The 20260-nt window shown below is 40.0% G+C and overlaps 1 protein-coding gene across 10 annotated transcripts in view; it reads left to right on the forward strand.

Annotated features, from left to right (window-relative positions):
• The window catches only part of THSD7B (thrombospondin type 1 domain containing 7B), a 456617-nt gene that overhangs the window by 178968 nt on the left and 257389 nt on the right, over positions 1 to 20260 (forward strand). For all 10 annotated transcript variants that reach the window (XM_080600715.1, XM_080600714.1, XM_080600720.1 and 7 more), the window contains 2 exons: positions 12269 to 12362; positions 14228 to 14401. In XM_080600715.1, coding sequence (XP_080456841.1) covers positions 14263 to 14401 — 139 coding nt within the window. In that variant the 5' untranslated portion in view covers positions 12269 to 12362; positions 14228 to 14262. The remainder of the gene's footprint in view (positions 1 to 12268; positions 12363 to 14227; positions 14402 to 20260) is intronic.

Raw genomic sequence — 20260 nt, forward strand, 5'->3', positions numbered from 1 at the left:
ATTCATCTGAAGATGTGTTATGCATTGACATTTCTACACTGCTTTGTGTGTGCGTCACGGTGATCTGCACGACACATCCTGTGTCCAGGACTCATCTAGGCACAGGAGGGCACCAGGACCAGCTAGAGCAGTCGTACACATTCGGGACCCCCAGGCTTGGCGTTGTCTTGCGTCCCTAACAAACCTGTTAGAGGGATTATTCTCAAAACAGGTCTTAAGCTCTACTCAAATAAATTTCAGAAGACTAAAAATATATAGATTATGGTAATGGCTCTCTATGTTTTGTGTGAGACAATGCATGGCTGTATTTTCCTGCTAAATGCAGTGTATTGTGTGAGTTTGCTTGTGCCCATTTCTTATCAACTATTCTAAAATACAAATTACAATTGATTTGCAAGTCTTAGCTGCTGTTGAAAATGTCTACTAGGTATAGATTTATATAGATGATATTCATTGCTACTTCCAGCACATGAAAATATACTGAAACACTATTTTTAGATGTTTTACAAGGCAGTCAAGCTTTTTTCTCATCCTCTTGCCTATACTTTCATTTCTTGGAATTTGCAGAGTTTTAGATTAAAATAGGGGGAGAATTAGGTACAACATAATCCATTTACCTCTAGCTTTCACAGTCGCATATTACAATTGCTAATTTATCAGTGGGTAGGCTTTATCAGTGGGTAGGCACCTTTCCTTTGTAATAGATATTGAGGATAATTTAAAACACAGCTTCTAAGCTCAGTCAATTTACGTGGTACTTTAGGAGGTTAGTTGCTCAGGTATAAAGAACTATGCTCATTGGAGAGGTGTTCATATAGCCCTGTTTCATGGTGGTGTTTTTTTCTTTAATATCTTTTTTTTTTCTTGAATGCTAATTAAAATGGTTATTGATTGTCGTGATAATCAAGGTGCTTAACATAAAGTACGGAATATAGTTGAAAGCAGGCAAACTTTTCAAAATTGCTTGAAACTCCTTGCTTAGAAATAAGACTGGAGAGATGAGCAATTTCTCTGTTTACAATTCATATCACATTTGTCTGAATGGATAGAGGTCCAGGAAAAACAAATCAAGTTTTATGTTCTGCTCTAAGCTGTTTCCATGCTTCTGGGTTTAGTTCCTCCTCTCCCCTCCCTCCCCTTCATCAAATGATCTTCAGTGAAATGGAAGCCGCATCGTCCTGTTTCCTCCTCTTCCCTTCTACCTCTTTGTTCTTGATTTCTTGTTTTAGGACACAAACAACACTAGTAGCTCTCATGTCTTCTGTTCTGATGCTAAGCAGGCTTACATTAAAATGATGGTTTAATTGAGCTCTTACACATGATAAGAAGATTGTCTTGTTTTGCTGAATTGCTGTATGCAGAGGTCTTTGGTAAGAGAATGCCAAGTTGCTTTCAGCATTTGTTAACACTTCTTAAGCATTTGTTAACAAGTAGAGAAAAGCAGAGCCTGTCATTTTAAGCATATTTATATTTGGAAATATGCCTTTACCTGTAAGTCGGGGGAGATTCTTTGCACAGGAGAAGAAATTCCTCTCTAGTTTTGTCCTTTACCTTCGATGTGGACCATTCTTATGAAACAATTGCTGGCACGACAAAATCCCAATCTTGAAAGTAGGACGGGTGATATTTTCCACTTTCTACAGATCAATCTTTTCGTGTAACTCAAAGCAATTGCAGTCCTTTAAAAAGACTCATGTACTGAAGAAAAATTACATAGTAAATGGAGTTTTGAGTCTAGTAGTAACACAGTTCCCCGCTAGTTTTACCACATAAGGTTAAAAAAAAAATTATATATATATATAGGCAAAATTATGACCCAGCTCTTTTGCTGCCTCTGCCAAATATTGTTTGGTAGACCTATTTTAAAAGAAATGCCTAGGGTTTGCAATATATTTGCACAAATAAATGTAAAATAAAATTACAATTTAAAGGGCAGAAGTAATCAGATACATTGGATTGCTGTTCCTATTAAGTCATGTCGTTCAGATTCACATCTCTCTGATAGGAGAAAATGCTAAAGGACAGAAAAATGAACCGAGTAATGTGGAAGACAAGCCTGAGAATGGATGCATATTTTAATATTGAAAGTGTTTATAGTAGCAGTCCCAAATACATTCAGCGAGCAGAAATGTATCAGACTTGGGAATCTATCAACAAGGGAGATTTCATTTCAAGTGCAGCCATTCCACTGAGGAAGCTGGTAATCTCTAAGTATAAATGTTGACTCAATTTTTATTTAAATCCTGAAACGCACAGAAAATGAAGACTAAAGTCTAGTAAACATCCATCGATGTGTAAAGCTTTTCACAAAAGCTTTTCTGCATTAGTTGAGTCAACTAATTAATCGACTAACTTTCTGATTAGTTGATTCATTAATTCACTGAATTTGGAAGAGTGCAGTGTATGGGGAAAAATATATCAGAATGTTTTAACCCACAGAAGTTGGACAAGTTAATCTTGACTAGTAAGCAAAACATGTTTTTCTATATTTTTTTTCTTGGCCACCCCCCAAAAAATCCACCAAACAACAACAACAAACAACAAAAAACCACCACCAATCCAAACCAATGCCACCACAGAAAGCAACGCCACCACTTCTAACCACCACAAACTCTAGAGGATAAAATGCAGGTCTAGGATTGGCAATTGGAATCAAAAACTTTGGACTCCCTCCTATTGACTGTTTTATTCTTAAAATACAGCTGTTAGCCCAGTCATGGCACGCTCTCAGCTGTTCTCAGTCCTTACCCTGAAGCAGTGTTTTGTATTCTTTGCCTGCAGCTTAGAGTTGTGCCCCGTATGTCTGAACAGATATTAATAAGAAACTTTTGTAATTGCAGTTGTTGGTATTTACACGTACTGTCTGCTTGTTTCGGAGAGGTGTATGAGGAAGGCTTTAACAGTGGGTTGAAAGCAAGTGTCACAAACAGATAAAAGCAAAAGATGTCAAAGGTAGATTAAAAATGGGTTTTGGTATAGACTTGAGTAATATGATAAAAAAAAAAGTAATCATGAAACCTGACTGTGATAATAAATTCACACAAAGCAAACTTAATCCTAGCATTACTTAAATTTTAATTATGTCCAACTTCAAAATTGTTGTAGTCTGCTATTATGAAAATAATGTGGTGTGTCTGTACTGTTTTCTGCATAAACATGTCCAGAAAGGGTGAGGAAGCAGACAATAATGGAGAAAATGTAGGAGGCATGGCAAATGACCCCAGGGAATCAAAAACGGGAGATGCAAGTGAGCAAAGGCCTAATTAGGAGAAGGAACAAAGTATTGTAGGGATGAGAAACCAAGCTGAGAAAAGGTGGTAAGTTTCATAAAATTGCATCAGTTATCTTTTTTTGGAATAAATCAACTAATTTGAATTGTTTTGAATGGTTTGAATATTCAGGAAAATGGTAGCCAGGAGCAGATGTGCAGGAGGTGATTAACTGAAGGGCAGAAAGAGATGGTAGAACTGATTAAAGCAAAGAGAATAACTTTTGAGGTGGAGGAAAGCTGCTGGGTTTGTACGATTTGGAAGAGATTAACCACAACCTGAGACCTGATGTCAGCTGGCAGGATCTTGGTAGACTAAGCCTTGTGGTGGAAAGCAGAAACAAAAAAAAAAAGTCTGGAATGATGTAGAGTAGTACCTCGTGTGATTCATTGTTGTCTCATCTTGCCTGATCGCACTTTCGGCAGAAGGTTGGATTGGAGACCTCCTGAGGTAGGTGGGGATCTGCCAACCCGAATTATCCTGTCCTCCAGTGAACAGGGAACGATGGCTGTACTCACAGCAGTCAGAGCAGGTAAGCACTTAGCTGGGAGGAGTGAACCAAAGGAAACGGGGCGACAGAGGAATTGATTAAAGTTTGAAACCTTTAGTGGAAGCAGTGTAGAAAAAAAATGTGCTTGTTTTTAGTACTTAGAGGAGGAGAAATGGGGGAAATAGTGGAAGAAATTGGAAACTTCTGGAGTGGAGGCAGAGAAACTCAACATTTCCAATGGTGTTTGATCTATAGAAGTGAGCATGAGAGAAAGAGAAGGCTCTACAGGAGACAGTACAGAGACACATCCCTCAGATATACCACCAGTGGTTTTCACAGTGACCAAGGGACGAAGGGATGCCAAATCTACCAGTAAGGTTGTTAGCAGTTTTGGTTCATTTGCTATGCTCAGGCACTTGATTTTTGAACTCAGATCAGCCGCTGCAGAATGCATGAGTAGGACCTGTTCTTTTGGTAGAACTGGTGAAGAGAGAATATTTTTGGCAAGATGTATCCTTTCAGTGTGGGAAGGGTTGTTAATCATGGACCTACCTGGAAAACAGATTCTGGACCCTTGCGGACTATGCAGCCAGAGAAAACAGAGAACGTTTTAAGTTACCAGTAGCACGCTGAAGCTATGAAATATGAAATTAACTGATAATTTTCATAGGTCACGCTCCTTCCCATAAACCAAACTCATCTGCTCTCCTGAGGGGAAACAGAACAACTGGGCTGACTTCTCATTATCTCTTCCTATGGCGTATCCTTATTGAATTACTGCCAGGTAGATGCAGCAGATGCTCATCAAGCCACTGCAGGGCTCCTCTGTTAATTGAACTGTAATGGGGATGACAGCAGGGAAGGTCAGGATGATGGGACCGGTGATGTAACATGAACTCTGGTAAGAACAACCTGCACGGGCAATTGACCTTGCTTAAATAATATTATACTAAGAGCTTTTATCAGTCGATATCATTATGGTTATCTTTTCATATCAAAACTGCAATAGTGTCAGGGACCCCTGTGTGAATCATATTATATTGTGTTCAGGGCAACTGTATTTCTCACCCTAAAGAGAGTAGACTTTCCAATGTGATAAAATACAGTGAGTGGCTGTAACTAGCTGCAGGAGAAAAAAATGGGAAAGAAAGGTAAGAAAATTTTTAAATAGATATCAAGCCTTGCTTAACTGATTGCTCCAATTTGTTGAAAGGGCGATATTCTTTCTAACTGCCTTCGTGGCCATTTGGTATTTTTGTTGTCGTGCACAATTAATCTTGGGGTGAAAGCAAGTTCATTCTTAGATAAAGCTGGAGGTAGATGATCTTTAGGGTCCCTTCCAACCCAAGCCATTCTATGAATGTGCAGATGTTATTGATGGCTTTTTGTATGAGAAACTTATTCCTACAGCTGGTTCTGTGGCTCTTAAAGTGCCTGGGAGTGACTGAGTTTCAGGCATGCATTCTAATACCACGCTCTGAGCCAGAGCATGTATCTGGCATTTCTTCCACTCCAGAGGAAGCGATGTGATGTGAGCTCTTGACCGTGGTGTGCATCTTCTGTGGAGGCACATTTTTCTCGGGTGTTGCTGCTGCAGGTGGAGCAATGAGGTCTGTGAAGGCTTTCCCTGGAGACCCAGTGGCACGAGGAGGTTTGGTGCAAGCAGTAGCTTGCACATTTCTGAAAATAAATTTTGCCTAAAAACAAGCACCAGTTTTTGTTACAAGCCATGACTTGCACTGTGTTACTCTTAATGTGTTGGAGTAAGTTTGTGTAGCAGTTTCCCAAAGCTGGTTTCAGAGTGCTGTGTGCACACATGGCATCTGTGCGTGTGTTCAGAAGCAGCCTGTGGAAGTAGAATTCCTTATGCCAATGCCAGTCTATTTTTTTCTATGAGTGTTCAGCCTTCGCTCTATCTTTTTTTTTAAACTTTTTTTTTCCTCTTAACCCCTTTGTTTATTATGGTCTGTCTAGGCCAATTTGCACTAATGACTGGGGATTCGTTGTAAAGTAGATGGAAGGCAAATGAAGGAGTCAGTAGCAAGGCATCACACCATATGAACTTACACGGACAGCTGTAGCTATAACTGTTTATAGTACGTATTCTTACGTGAGACCCAGCTTATGCTTTTTTTTTTCCCCCTGTAGAAATAATGAAGGCTGTGCTGTTGGAGGTTTCATCACAGCACTTCACTGGCGATGTTTGATAGGAAATGAAGAACCACTCTTTCAGTGTTTGATTAACAGTTGTTCCTCTGCAGCGCCCGCGAGTTTTTGGAGTGTTACGCTGTGTGCATCGCGCTCTGTTTTCTCCTTTCCTATAAGTTTGTACTTTGGTGCACTGAAATAAACAGCTGATGACAGAGGATGTGTTGGAAAAAATGTTTATTTCAGCACTTTGGAAATGAGTTTTTGAAACAAAATTTATCTTGTGGATGTGTGTCTGTTCAAATTAGCTCATTTGCACATAGACTAGAGCTAGGTAGTGCAAACAGCAAAATAGTAACGACTAGATATCCACACAGAGGTGTAGATACTGTAGAAAAGAAATTATTCTTAATGTAAGTGCAACAGCAGAAGGAAAACTTTGTACATTCAGGAGGTATTGAGCTCACCCTCTGCGTATGTGTGTGTAAGAGAGCAGGCCGTGGATCAGGGTATCTTTAGCTGTAGTCACTGCTGCGTGACCAAGTACTGAACTGAATAACGAGTTAAAATGGTAACATCTTCCTGCCTGTATCTAGTTAATTTGTTTTGTCAGATGCTTAGGTGTGTGTATATGCACTCAGTTGCTCTGGTTATTGCATGAAATCATAGAGATGCCTCAGATATGCCAGTCCTGTGGCGAGGATTCAGCTGGTCTTTTTGCGGGAAAGCTGTGTGATCGTAGTGACTGACATCCCTGTCCGAAATTTTGTGGAGGTGGCCATGCTCTTGTGTCACCTTTGTGCTGCTCCTCGGCAGTGAGGAAAGCTCTCTGGCCATGGGGTCGCATCCTGCAGCTCTTGGGAGACCGGGAGCTGGGGGCTGGAAGGAGGAGGGAGCCGATGGTCCTTCCCCTGCTAGCTGGAGCTGAGGTCCTCGCCGAGCTCGTGTGCCCTGTGGTACCTGATTGTATTATTTTGACCTTGTGTTTAAGATTGATAAACTCTGCGTGGTGGCCGCATTCCAATAAGGAGGAAAAAAAACCTGACCTGCAACCTGTGATGCCCTATTAATGTCAAATAATATAAAGTAATATCAGAATGCAAAAGGAAATCGCTGCAGTAAAGCAATTTAATTTCTCTGAACTGAAAGCACTTTAATGGGAGTGCTAGGAAAATCTGCAATTGTTCCTGCAGCAGAGGTTGTGAGGTATTTTCTTACTCTTTTTTTTTTAACTCGGTTGCCTTGTAATTGGTGACTTTGAAGCTTTCTGTTATTTCCAGCAGGAACGGTCATGCTGCTAAAGTAGAGAGTTTGCTCTCTGCTGAGTCTGATTTCCAGGTTTGCCTGTTAAAGGGAAATAATTTCAAATACTAGTTTTCAAATGGTATTATAGTGCTGAACGTGCATTATATGCAATGTTTTGCCAGTAAAGTGAGAATAATCCTCTTTGAACAACAACTTGCATTTACTGAAATGGTGTTGGAAGCAGTGCCAGCTCCCTTTCTCTTTGTCTGCCTAATTGCAATTTAACAGCAATCCAAGACCCATGCAACTGTGACTGCACTTCTTAGATACGGCTGGGTTTGACAGGACCTTTAGTTCATCCATTGCCAATGATGAAAGCTACAGCAGAATAATATATTGATAACAGACTCAAAGTTTTCTCTAACCAATGAAAAATAAATAAAAAGAAACTTCTGCTACCCCACAGCTATAAAGTTTCTCTGCCGTGGAGCGGACACGCCGCAGTATGAGAGCATGGCGGAGCTCGCTCCCGCGCTGTGCTCTGCGGCGCTGGCTGGCAGGCATGCCGTGAGCAGCCACCCGCGTGCAGGTGCTAAAAGCGCGCATGGGTTCAGGGCTGGTGCCGTAAGTTTGGAGGGGAAGTCTCCGCTGAGGGCTGTCAGGTGCAAAGATCTCCTTGGTTCTGACTCGGGAGGTGTGGGAGCTGCAAATTGCTGGAGACCGGGCAAGTAAAATGAGAGGTGTTATTTATGCACGTTCAGTGCTTACGCTGCACCCCGGGCATTTGGCATCGGGTCCTTGTCGGAGGCAGGATCTGGGACTTCGCAGAAGTTTGGATTGGCTTGCTACAGCCAATTTTAGTATTTAATTAAGTGTACAGAAGTGCACAAGCAGTGTGAAAAGGTTACTGAAAAGTTATTGGACACCTTGTGTTCTGCTGCTCAGAAAAAAAATCAATGCTGAGTTCACAAGAGAAACCTATCGACAGTCTTGAGCATTTTGATCTTAATTGCTCTGTGCTTGTTCCTGCTGTGAGGAGTGTGATAATAGTTCGAAGAACACTTGTGAAGGTAAATTAGCCTACTTTGAGCTCTAAGATGTGACGACGAGAGCACCAAAAGGTCCATGGCAGTTAAATACCGTTGAAAAGTCCAAGGCTTGGCTAGCATTTGGACGCTCGCGTGTTGGGTGACACAGCAAATGATCCTTGCAGAAGGAAATGTCGGCGTGCTCCTTGGCTGTTGAGCATCGTACTGGGGGCAGCCAACATGTGGCTGTGCACCTGGGAAGGGTCAGGATGATGCCTTTCACAAACTTGTGACCCTTGACTCTGAAGCCTCCTCTCCTGAACCGGGTTCGTCAGCACAGTGAAATCACGTCTGCTTTGTTACTGAAAGTCAAGTGCCTTTCCGTAGAGTATGTTGGAGGTACTTAGCGTGAACGAGATGTACCAGAAGTGCCATTTCACAGAACAGTTCTGCTCGATCACTGTTTTAATTAAAGTCATTCTACTGATGGAAAGTCTATTCTCTGGTGTTTTCTTTAATGTAGTCATAATGCATCAGTTTGAGCTCCCTTGCTAGAACATCTTTCATTATAATCCACTTGGCTAAGTTTATAATTAAACTTCTAAATTCAAACCTGCCTTTGTTATGTTTTTAGGATATACATAAACAAAAAAGCAGGAAAACTTAGGATTCATGGTTTTTACCCTCAAAGAAATCAATGCAAGTTAAGAAGCAATTCATTGGCAGTAACTTCATATTCTTGCTCTTAATCCCTGGCATCTTCCATAGCTTTGAGACAAGAAATAGTCGAATAGAAGGAAAAAAGATGAAATCATTAGGATTTGTACAATTTGACTATGGAGATCGCCAAAATATTTTTACTGTCAAATAGGGCTAGTAAAGCTAGCGCTTGCCTACTAGGCTTTTCGCAGCTAGATGTTGGGAAAAGTTGTTAATGGTTGCGTGTGAAAAGGGACCAGCCGGGACGCATGTTCAGCTTGGACGGGGGGACAGGAGGAGCCTGCTCCCCCTGCAGCTTTTGCTGTGACCCCTCCAGCAGCTCCATCTCCCATCGGCTCGGCTCTCCTCTGCTTCGGCCGGTGCCGGGCTGGTTATCGGCACCGAGGCATGGGCAGAAACAGCCGGCAAAACGCGGCAGCATGCAGGCAGGCTCGCTCCCAGCCCGGAGCAGGCTGTCTTAGACCGTCTGCTGCTTGTTTGTGGTTATCTTCCGTGCGCAGATGTGTGAACACCAGATGTTCTTCCAGGCGTTATTTACCCTTACAGTTACCGGAGCAAGCTACCAAAGAATTATGGAGCTTAATATTTTGAGTCCTGTCGAGTGATCACTTAGGACAAAAGTTTAGTTCGTTCACACTGTACATTTTTATCCGGGATTTTCTGAAATGCTCCTGGAAGGAGATTAAATATTCTTAACTGAATCTTACAGATGAAGAAGTAGAGGTATAATAAATCGAGCTACTGTTCCCCTATATGCGAAGTCGCTCTACTGAAATCAATAGGAGAGCTTGCAGAATTAAGTACTAGTGTCAGAGCAGGACCTTAGGTGACTTTTCACCTTTTTTTGACAGGTTTCTGACACGGCAGGCCCTAGGATTTAGAGTGCCTGTATTTTAACCAGAAGCCTGTTTTTCTCTAGATGTGTAAGCAGAAGAATGTAGTGTTTGTTTTCTGTAGGGTAGTAAAGGCAATTTAGTGTAACTATATGTTCATCGTTAAATAAATAAATAAAAAAGGGCAGCATGCTGGTTTAGGACAAAACAGAATTAATTTCTGGGGTAACAGCTTTCTCAGAAGGCAAGGCAGATTTTACAGGTATCTGAGGATGAAGAGTACACTGTAAACATCCAAGTTACCTAGGGATATCACAAGCAATGAGTCTGCTGTGCGAAATAGGCAAAGTTACATAATTAGAGCTTAGATTTACGTTAAGAAAATTTATTCATGATTAATGATGCTTGTCTTTGTGCTAGACATCTGCTAAACGATTTATAGCCAGATATAAGAGCTGCAACCTCTTTTGTTGTTGCTGCTTAGTGCTTGGGATGACTCTAATTGCACTGTGTGTTTTAAATGGAGAATGCTACCCAGGTGTCCTTGTAAGCATCCCCTTCTCATCCAAAAAAAAAAAAAAAAAAGTAGGTCGGATGTAGCTGTGATGGAGAAGGTCACAACTCCCAAGGAACGCGGGGGAATTTAACTGATGTATGACAAGGATGAAACCATGCCTTAGATTCGGATCAGTTTAGGCTGATCTTTTTTCGAAGTTGACTTATAAATACTGCATAAGCCCGGGTTGGAGCAGAGCCAGATTGAATCGTCTTGAACCACTGAAACGACGCAGAGAGCCTGAAGAAATGTCTCGTCCTGTGGAAACTCGCTGAAACAGCGACTGGTCCCCGCTCGACAGCGCGGTGCGCGCAGACTGGGGAGGAAAAATTAGGCCATCAATCTTTTGTCTGTCGGTGCTGGATGCTTCTGAGGACCCCGATGTTTGTGGGATTAGCAGAGAGCCTGTCACTCGGAAACATCTGCCTCGCGGTGCTCAGCCGCAGCTCGCGCCTGTCTGAGCAGCGCCTGGCACACAAGGAAAGTTTCGCAGAGGCTCCTTCCTTCCCCAGCTGAGCAGGGATTAGACCAGGGTGTTTCACTGATGTGGAAAGGGAAATTAAATTTTGATCGTTTTAGAAATAAGATATTTATTGGTGAACTGCGTGTTTGTTTATTTATAGCGTTTTGACACTATTCGAGTGCCTTGTTTTCTGCAGGAATATCGGTTTCTACATGGCAGTCTGCTATTGAAACTAGTTTTACTCCATCCTGTCATTAAGAGAATTAGCAGTGACTAAGAAAATGCAAATGTATTTGCTATGATGGCTAGAAAACTTGAACGTGGCTTTTTCAAGACTGCCTTTATATTCCTAGCCATTTTACCTAATGTACTTTATCCTTGTTTTTCTGAACATGATTCCATACAAAACAAACAAAAATGAAAGGGATGCTTGTGTTTAATCCTTCAAATACATGAAAACAACAGCTTATTATTTAATTTCATGAGAATCCATTAGTGCAGATGATCACTTGGCCAGGGTTGTATGATAAAGTGTATTGAGTACATCTAGATAATCACTTTTGGAAGAGTATGATGCGTTTCTGAGTAAAACACATCATGAACATACTTAAGCAGTTGCATGAATTTAATCATGAGTAGCCTTGGTAAAGTCAATTTTTAAAATGTAAGTTTCAGGTTTCTTTTTCTTTCTCATTTTTTCCTCTATATTTGCCAGTTTACAGCTAGCCATGCTGACACATTTGGGAGCTGAGATATACTGTAACTAAATTTGATGTGAAGTGTTGGTGGCCTTCATAATGTAATTTATTCATGTTTCTGTAGATAGCATATGTTGCCTGTGCAATAATTTTTTATCATATCAGGACAGAACAGCTACTGTTCCAAATTGTGTTATACAAACCTAGATATACAGACAAATTTTTATTGTGCTTACTGTGGTGTAAATCAGTGGGCTCTGCTGAGCCCTGCTGGGGTAGGTGAGATTAGAATCAGTCTCGTGGTGTCTAATTTATTTCTGTTTTTTTTCTGACTTAATGTAATCTCTATTCTTGCTCCGTGGGGAGCAGCAGCCAGTTATCTTTGTAGTCTTGTCCAAAGCATGAACATATGTGAAACCCCTCGTTTTGGGCAGGAGTCTGCTGCTCTCAGGGATTTACTGCTGTTTACTGACCCTTTGAATGCTGAGAAGACGGCAGTGTATTTAGAAAGCTGCTGATTAGCTCTACTTGTGCTTCATTAAAAATCTCAGCATCTTTATTAGCTGTTATGGGAAGTTTCTTTGGACTTGCCCGTTTCATGCCCTGACCTGCTCAGGACACAATTTTTACTGCATTCTCTAGGAGCTGGAGAGCTGCCCTGCAATTCAGAGGAGCGTTGTCTGCCCAGGGCTGGGCCTGCTGGCTCCGATCCAGCACATGAAGCTGAGCATCTGAACAATTCCTTTGCTGGCATTGCATTTTGGGGTGCGAACAGTGTTGAAGTTAGTGTCACTTATTCCTTCTCTTTCCCTTGACAGAAAGTCGGTGACTTCGTCTTTTGACCGTCATACACGGTAACTGCAATGCTGAAGACACCGGGGGAGTTGCTCCTCCTCAGCTCTTCTGTGTGAGGTGAGCAGCCACCTAGATGGGCAACAAGGGATGCCCGAGGGCCCCCTTCTCTTTCAAGGACCTCTCTACTCTGCTTGCGTTGGGGTAACATCTTTCCACTGAGGAATAAGTCTCCTGCATCTCAGTTCTGAAGGATGCTCAAGGTTCCAGAGCTTCGCTTCTGGTCTGTGTGGGACTCTGCAGGCTGTGTTCTGAATCAGATGTGAAATGCTAAATTAACCCAGCAGACGTGAGAATTACAATAAGTCTGTTAACGTTGCCTGAGTTGCGATATTTGGTCAACTTGATGGGTTTTCAGGCCTTAGTGTTTGCCGTTCATCTGAAATGTAAGAATGAACTAACCCAGATAACAGATATAACATTGTATCCTCCACCATAGTTAGTCAATATCTGATTATATTTAATTGCATGAACTTATCGTGATAGAAACTGTTTCAAAGTAATTTAAATGCAGCTTGAAATTAAGTTTTACCATCTATTCAGTATGTACTATTTTCAGGTTTATCTCCAGTTTCTTATCAAGAACAATGCTGTGTATTATGTATTATGACAATGTTGCATTTCATAAGGTTAGGAATGTAATGGAATTTTCTGGGCTAAACTTCTAATAGCTGATAATTTTAATGAAAATCACCAAGATTACGCAAGTGAAGACCAATCTTGAAGACAGGTGTTATCTCTGCTAACTCTAATACGGATGTGGCATTTTTACCTGTAAAAGTAGGATTAAACACTAACATGCAGAAATATTTTGAGAATTTAAACATGGTATAAATACAAAAGGTATTACCCAAGAAAAATTTGATATATAAATTTACATCAGAGACTAGCTCTTGTTTAATGTGGCATGTACATGAGCCAGCATTTTTTGAGAGATCAGAACTTTTTCCATTTGAATGTGGATGGATCCAAAATATCTTCAAATCATGTAAAACAAACAACAACAACAAAAAATACCCTGCCTAAATAAGTGCCTAGTTAGTGTATTTGAGGGATGACAGAAATAGTGATTTGAATTTCCATTTTGAATCAGGAGTTCCAAGTTTTTTTTTTTTGTGCCTTTCTTATTCTCTCATGTTTTGGAGCTTTTCTGAAATATGTAAACAATTTCGGTGTTCAGTGAAGCAGGCATTGAGAAGTTGGGCTCCTGCTGTATGCGGAGACCCCGATACTCCGCCACAGAGACATTCTTCCTTGCTTCCGACGTTGCGCAGTGATTATTTTAATGAGCTGTATGATGTGAAAGTGCTCCAGCTACCGGACTGGATACATTCCTGCCTCACTCACAATGTGGCTCTGCTATTTATCTGAAGTGGTGGAGAGCTTCATTAAAATCCCTTAGTCAGAGAGACCTCTCCAGAGTAACCAGCTGTTGCTGTGGAGCTCAAAGATCAGGGTCTTAAATGCAAGTCCCAAACTCTGGAGAAATGCCTGCGTTATCTCTGGTTTTCCCTTCCAGGCTGGTTCATCACTGATGAGCAGTGCCTTCCTTCCCTACCTTTCCTGGGGTATTTCTCGTGTTGCCTTTGTGTATCCTATAATAATGCACGGTGTGGAGAATAGAACAGGTTCAGGTCTGGCGCTTCAGTTGTCAGTGATCTTAAAGTATAGGATGTGGGGTCTGAATTCAGAGCTGGATTTCCTGCTTCATTCTTGCCTTCATTTTAGCCTACTTATAACTTGATAATATTCATTCTAAAGATAAATTACATAGACAAAAGAAAGGACACATGTCAGACTGTTATCAGATCCCTGGCCATTTATTTGCATTGGCAGATTTCTTCTTAAGAACTTTGTTAAGAACATTTAGCAGCCTTTTTTTCATTTATTTTCCTACTTTTTTTCTTCATTTTGGTTATTTCTAGGACTGAAGAAGACCAGAAACGGAATTATCTGAATTATGCTTCTACAACAGAACTGGGTTTCTCCTCATTGGGCATGGCAGAGCCTGGGGAAGTCCTTCCTTTTATTTGTTTTCTTCATGTTGCAAACAGCTGACCTGGAAGCCAGGAGAGGTCATCAGTTTGTCTGGAAAACAGGTAGGAAAGAGATATGTCAGCTATTTACTAGATATTTCCTGAGGTTGAGAATGGAGTACTCTTCATTCTGTTTTAGATCAGTAAGAAATTTTAAAAGCCTGATAATGCCTTCTATTTTTTTTTTAACTGAAAAATGGGGATTTCATCTTTATTTCAAAACAGTAATTTATTGAGGTATGCACCAGAGTGACTCTAGAGTATAACTCTGGACTCCTTAATGTTTTAATCTAAGAGTAGAATTTTTGCTAGATACTTATAGCATCATTTGAATGTTGCTTTGTTAGAAGTATTGAATACTTTTCTTTGATCCATTGAATGAAAAGGGCACACCAGTGTCTTTCAGAACAAACTGAGTCAAAAGTCCATACTCTTGATTCATCTATTCCTAATTAACATTTTGTTGGTACATGTAGTGACCATCAGCCAGGCCGGATACATGCAGTGTCGGAATGTTCAAAATTGGGCACGTGCAATGTTTGGAAAGTTTTGTGAACACGTTGATAACACTGTGATTGAGTGACAGGGAGGAGGTAAATGGTATGATATAAATGCATAAAACCAAGCGTGACACGTTGGATGCTTGTTTTGTAGCACAACACAACAGCAAATACTGTTCAATGAAATGGAAAGATTGGCAAATCCAAGAAATTCAAGTAAAAGAAAATACTCCATCAGAAATATGCAACTGAACTAGGGGTTTCATTGCCCGGGATACCTTTGAGATGTGGCCTTTTATGACTGAGCAACAGAGCAGTTAAACTTTGTGGAAAAATGATTTTCCTCTTGTTGCGCTTTAACCCAGCAGGCAGCTAAGCACCACACGGCCGTTCACTCGTTCCTGCTCCTCAGTGGGATGGGGGAGAAAACTGGGGGAAAAAAAAGGTAAAAACTCGTGGGTTGAGATAAAAGCAGTTTAATAGAACAGAAAAGGAAGGGGAAGATGACGATAATGGTAAAAGAACGTCCAAAGCAAGTGATACACAATGCAATTGCTTCACAACCTGCTGACCAATGCCCAGCCAGACCCCGAGCAGAGGCAGCCCCTACCTCAGCCAACTCCCCAGGGTTATTGCTGAGCATGGCACCCCATGTTATGGGATGTCCCTTTGGGCAGCCTGGGCCAGCTGTCCTGGCTGTGTCCCCTCCCAGCCCCTGGGGCACCCCCAGCCCCTGGCTGGCAGGGCAGCATGAGGAGCTGAGCAGTCCTTGGCTCTGGGTGAGCCCTGCTCTGCAGCTACTGAAACATTGCTGTTATCAATATTATGCTCATCCCAGATCCAAAGCTTCTAGGAGGAAAATTAACTCTATCCCAGCTGAAATCTGGACACTTTTTTTTTTTGAGAGGCTCGTCCTTTCTTGGAGCGGTTCTGTCTTCCTCCAGTTCACTGTTATATAGGTGATTTCTGAACAAGCTTTCAAAGGCAGGGCTGTTAAGACAATTTATGCCCTTCGGTGCTGTTTTACTTCTCTTAAGTTCTGAAGTGTATTGTGCCGGGGGTCTTTACAGGTGTGCACTGGAACTCATAAAAATTTAATTTGACTTGATTGCAGCTGACAATAAAGTGTCATCAGTGCCTCAAAGACTGAGGCAGGTGTTTTGAGAACTAACAGAAAGCCGTGGTCCATGTTTTGTGGACACGGGTACTGTGCGCTGAATGCCCCGTGATGAGCTCATCCATCACAGAGCTCGTGGTAAAGCTCTGCCTTCCAGACACACGAGCAAATTGTGCCAGTTATCATGACTCCCACAGTGAATCAGAAATATCTGAGATCTCAAGAGTAATCTTATAAAGCTTAAATCCTAGCAGTATTTTGGTGTAGTTTTTCTCTGCTTATGAATGATTAGAGGTAGAAAATGTATGAAATACTTTATTAATGAAAATAACTTGTGAATTTGAGCCATTCTTATTGTCCTGTTTAGCAAACAAAGACTTTCTTTCTCCAGTTAAATTTGCATCTTTTTATGTTAGTAAACAAAATTTTCATTTTAAAAATTATTTTGTTAGAAGTTAGTCTAAAAGTTAAATAAATCCCAAACCGAAATGTTTAGTTCTAGTTTAAAATGAATGGTATGTTCACTCCAAACACGTCCTTTTGTTAGTGAAACAGTGTTATTTATCAAGCCCCTCAACTAGCTCTGCAGCAGTAGCGAAGAATCAGCTTTTATAAACTGTGAAACCTTTTTTTTACAGTTATTCTAGGTAATAACAAAGCTGTCTGAGATTTTTCTTGACAGTTTGAACAGTTACTCTTTAGGGGACGATCTTGGTGAAATGGAGCTAGGTGTGCTGTAGTCAGGGCAGAGGAAACAAACTAATGGCTTTACTTTGATAATTTTACTGTATGTGGTGCAAATTTCATTTCTGTGGCATCTGGAAGCATGTATATCAAAAGAAAATGCAGTGACCTTGAAATTAATTTTGAAAATTGTGAATAGCAGTCTGCCATCAGAGTGGCATATTTGGCTTGGTTTTGTATGGTGTTCCTTTGTGATTGACTGTAGCCAAAAAAGAACAACAAAGGTGCATTTTTCTTTCAAAAGATTGCAGAGAAAAGTTTTGGGAAGATGGGGATAGTAACTTTAATGGAACAGGTGGACCCAGAGAGTCAAAGGGGTTAACATAACCTCTTGCGGCAGGATATTAATAGTAAAACAGCCTTGTGATTTACAGCATGGCCTAATGAGATTTGTAGTATAGGTAATAGGAAAAAATCACCCTGTATTTTGAGGACTTGTGTGCCCAATTGAGAGGGGAAAAAAGAAGTAAAAGCACAGCACAGGGAACTTAAAATTAAGTAATTTTAATGTAAAAACTGAGCAGATCCATTCTGATAGAAAGCAAACCTGCAGCTGCTGTCTTTTTTTAATGAAAGGTTCTAATGAGCAATCCCTAATGGGAAAGGCGATGATCTGTTTTGTTTTTAAATCCTGAGTTGTCTTTTGCAAGCATGGCGAGTTACGTGCTGTAGAGGAATTCAACACCTTATTGAAATGCCATGCTTTATAATTAAATAAAAGCATGTTAGTGAAAGCTTTGACTTGAGGAATATGAATTTATATGTGCTATATTAAAAACAAAAACAAATAAAAAGGCAGTGCATCAGCACTGAAGCTCATAAAGCAGGCCTTTTTTTTTACCTAAATCCTTGGCTGTATCTAATAAAGGCTCATACATATTCATGCTTGGCTTGACGGACTTGTTATAGCAATTGTACCAAAATCACTGCGTCTACAAAAAACAAAACCAAAGACCCAGGCTCAGTATTTCTAAAGTTCAAGAACTTGGCAGTGTGAGGTACCTTATACATACTCTTCCCTCTTGTGTTTTACTTGTTTGTGGCCTGCCTTAAAACAGTTTATTTTTAGCTCTTGTTTTTTAGAGATGATACAGTGTAAAGATATTTAGATATTACTATATCTTTTGGTTTCCAGACATTACTTGTCAGATACTTATTTTGTGACCACCAGCCTAACCATGAAAGCAATAATTATACCAATTAAATTACTCAGCAACCTTAAAGAGCTGAATAATTTTCCAACACTTGCCAACTAATAAAGCAGTTTTAGTGATATAATCTTGAGAAAATTTAATTGGATTTAAACCCTTGTAAATTAATATTGTTTAATGCAATACCTAATTAGCAATTTGCATATTTCATCACGTTAATTTTTATTCAACTCTTGAATGGTCCTAAAAGTGCCTAGAATGGGTGTAATGTAAATATGTTTACATCTTAGTGGTTGTCAGTGAAGCTTTTAAAACTCTGAATGGAATATTGACATATATGTGAATCCACAATACAATTTTAGTGTTTTTTTTGAGGAACTCTACAAATAAATTCTAAAGTTTAAATTAAGTCTGAAATACTTGAGATGCCTTACAGCAAAGGAGCTGATAATTAGAATTACAGAATGCTGAAAATACAGCTATTTTCAGAGATGCCTGCAGTTACTGCATTGGCAGGTTTTAGGCTCACCATCACTAATTATGACTTCAGCTCCTCCATAAACTTACACATCTACACACCAGTAACAGTGCAATTGTCATTTTCCCTGAAATATGAACAGAAATGAAAGGGATAAAGGCATATGCCATAAAAGTGGCTAACGGAGCTAAAGCAGTGATGCTGTTTATTTATTTATTTAAATAAGCGGTTTACTTAAAAATATGATTTTGTAGGATGAAAATGTTTTGATTGTTAGGAAAAAAAGTTCTTTAATTTTGGTAAAATACTATTTAACATGGAAATAATACTCTATATGCTACGAAAGGGGGAAGAGGAATATTAGAAACCCAGATGTGGCATCCCAGTGACACTTCCCCAGCAATAATTCTCTCCACAAAATGAATCACGGTGGGGATTTAGCCCAGCAGGGACACGCTCCCTGTTATGAATGGAAGAGCACTGATAGCGAGATACCAGACTGGCAAATGAATATGTAATACAGCTGATCATAGCGGAGAGATTTTACCTGAGGAAGAAACCATTAATCTTTCGGTGGCTGTGGGCTTCTGGGAGATAGGTATGGTGAGCTCTAAGTTGTATTGCCCCAGGTGAGCAAAAGAAACTTTCTTTGGTTGAGAGTTATTACCCGTATTTGAAAGTGATTCCTAAAATAGGGCTAGCAAATGATTTTGATCATTAGACTTTCTTCTGAGACAATCCATAATGGAAAAGATATGAAATGAACTTTTCAGAGAATGATCTAATGTGGAGGAACCTTTGAACTACTAGTGAATGCGGGTGAACCAGGTAGGACTAAGATGAAAAAGATCTTTTCTTCTCTGTTCTCAGATAATACTGCCATGAAATACCCTTTCCCAAGGTCTTAATTTCAGGAATACCAAGTGCTGGTTTGGAAGGGCCTTTGACCTTGCGTGTTAAAAGACAAACTTTTACCTACATGCAACAAATGTCAAAAGGAGCCCAGATCTTCAAAGGGCAGTGGGTCTCCAAGCTACTGAAAAGATATTCGAAGATAGCGCTGCAACAAATCGTATTTTTTTTTTTCCAATGGAAAAATTAAAGTGGAAATTTAGCCTCAATGTCACCAAATTTTGGAAGATTCTAGAATTCTTTGCTATCCTAACGATTTAGGACAGCAGCGGTTCTCTTTGGTTATGGGTTGCAATCTTGTCATATCAACAGCAGCAACAACTGATAGGTTTTTAAAAAATAATTTATTAACTGCCATTCTAAAACTAGTCAGATGGTTGCCATAAACTGGATAATTGAAAAGTTGCCCTAGAATCATAAGCCTTCATAATTTTACCTTTAACATTATTCACAGTTTATACATTTGTGTTTGAGACAGATTATAATCTAAGTCACTCTTTTGATAGTTGCCCCTGATGTATTTGCAAATTAAAGACACCAAGCCATTCTGGACTTCTGCTATTGGTCATATCCTCTTGCACCTGGTTCGTCAAACAAAATCTTTTCTAAACATTGTCCTCAGAATTGTATCGAATCTCAGATGAGATTTTCCCTATTGATATTTTGCAATTTTAATTAGAAGTGCCTGGCTTAATACATCTCACAATCACATAGATGCTGCTGGTTTTGAACACTTTGTAATGAACAATTCAATTTGAAGTAGTTTAGTTGTTTTTAATCTCTTAGTGTATTTTCATTAAATAGCCATTTAAAAAGTACTTTAAATATATAAAAATCAACACAATAATTTAAAAATAGTTCATTGGTCTAAAACACTTCATTACAAAGAACGTACTTTACTGGACAATATAAATTTAATTTCTGCAAAATGATTTTGAATCAATGATATCTGAAACTTTAACAAAGAAAGTTGTTTTGCAAAATTTCACTTGCAGCAAAATCTAATATGCTGGCCGATCC

Source organism: Anser brachyrhynchus, assembly GCF_964034855.1.
Source record: "Anser brachyrhynchus genome assembly, chromosome: 7".
Taxonomy (NCBI): domain Eukaryota; kingdom Metazoa; phylum Chordata; class Aves; order Anseriformes; family Anatidae; genus Anser; species Anser brachyrhynchus.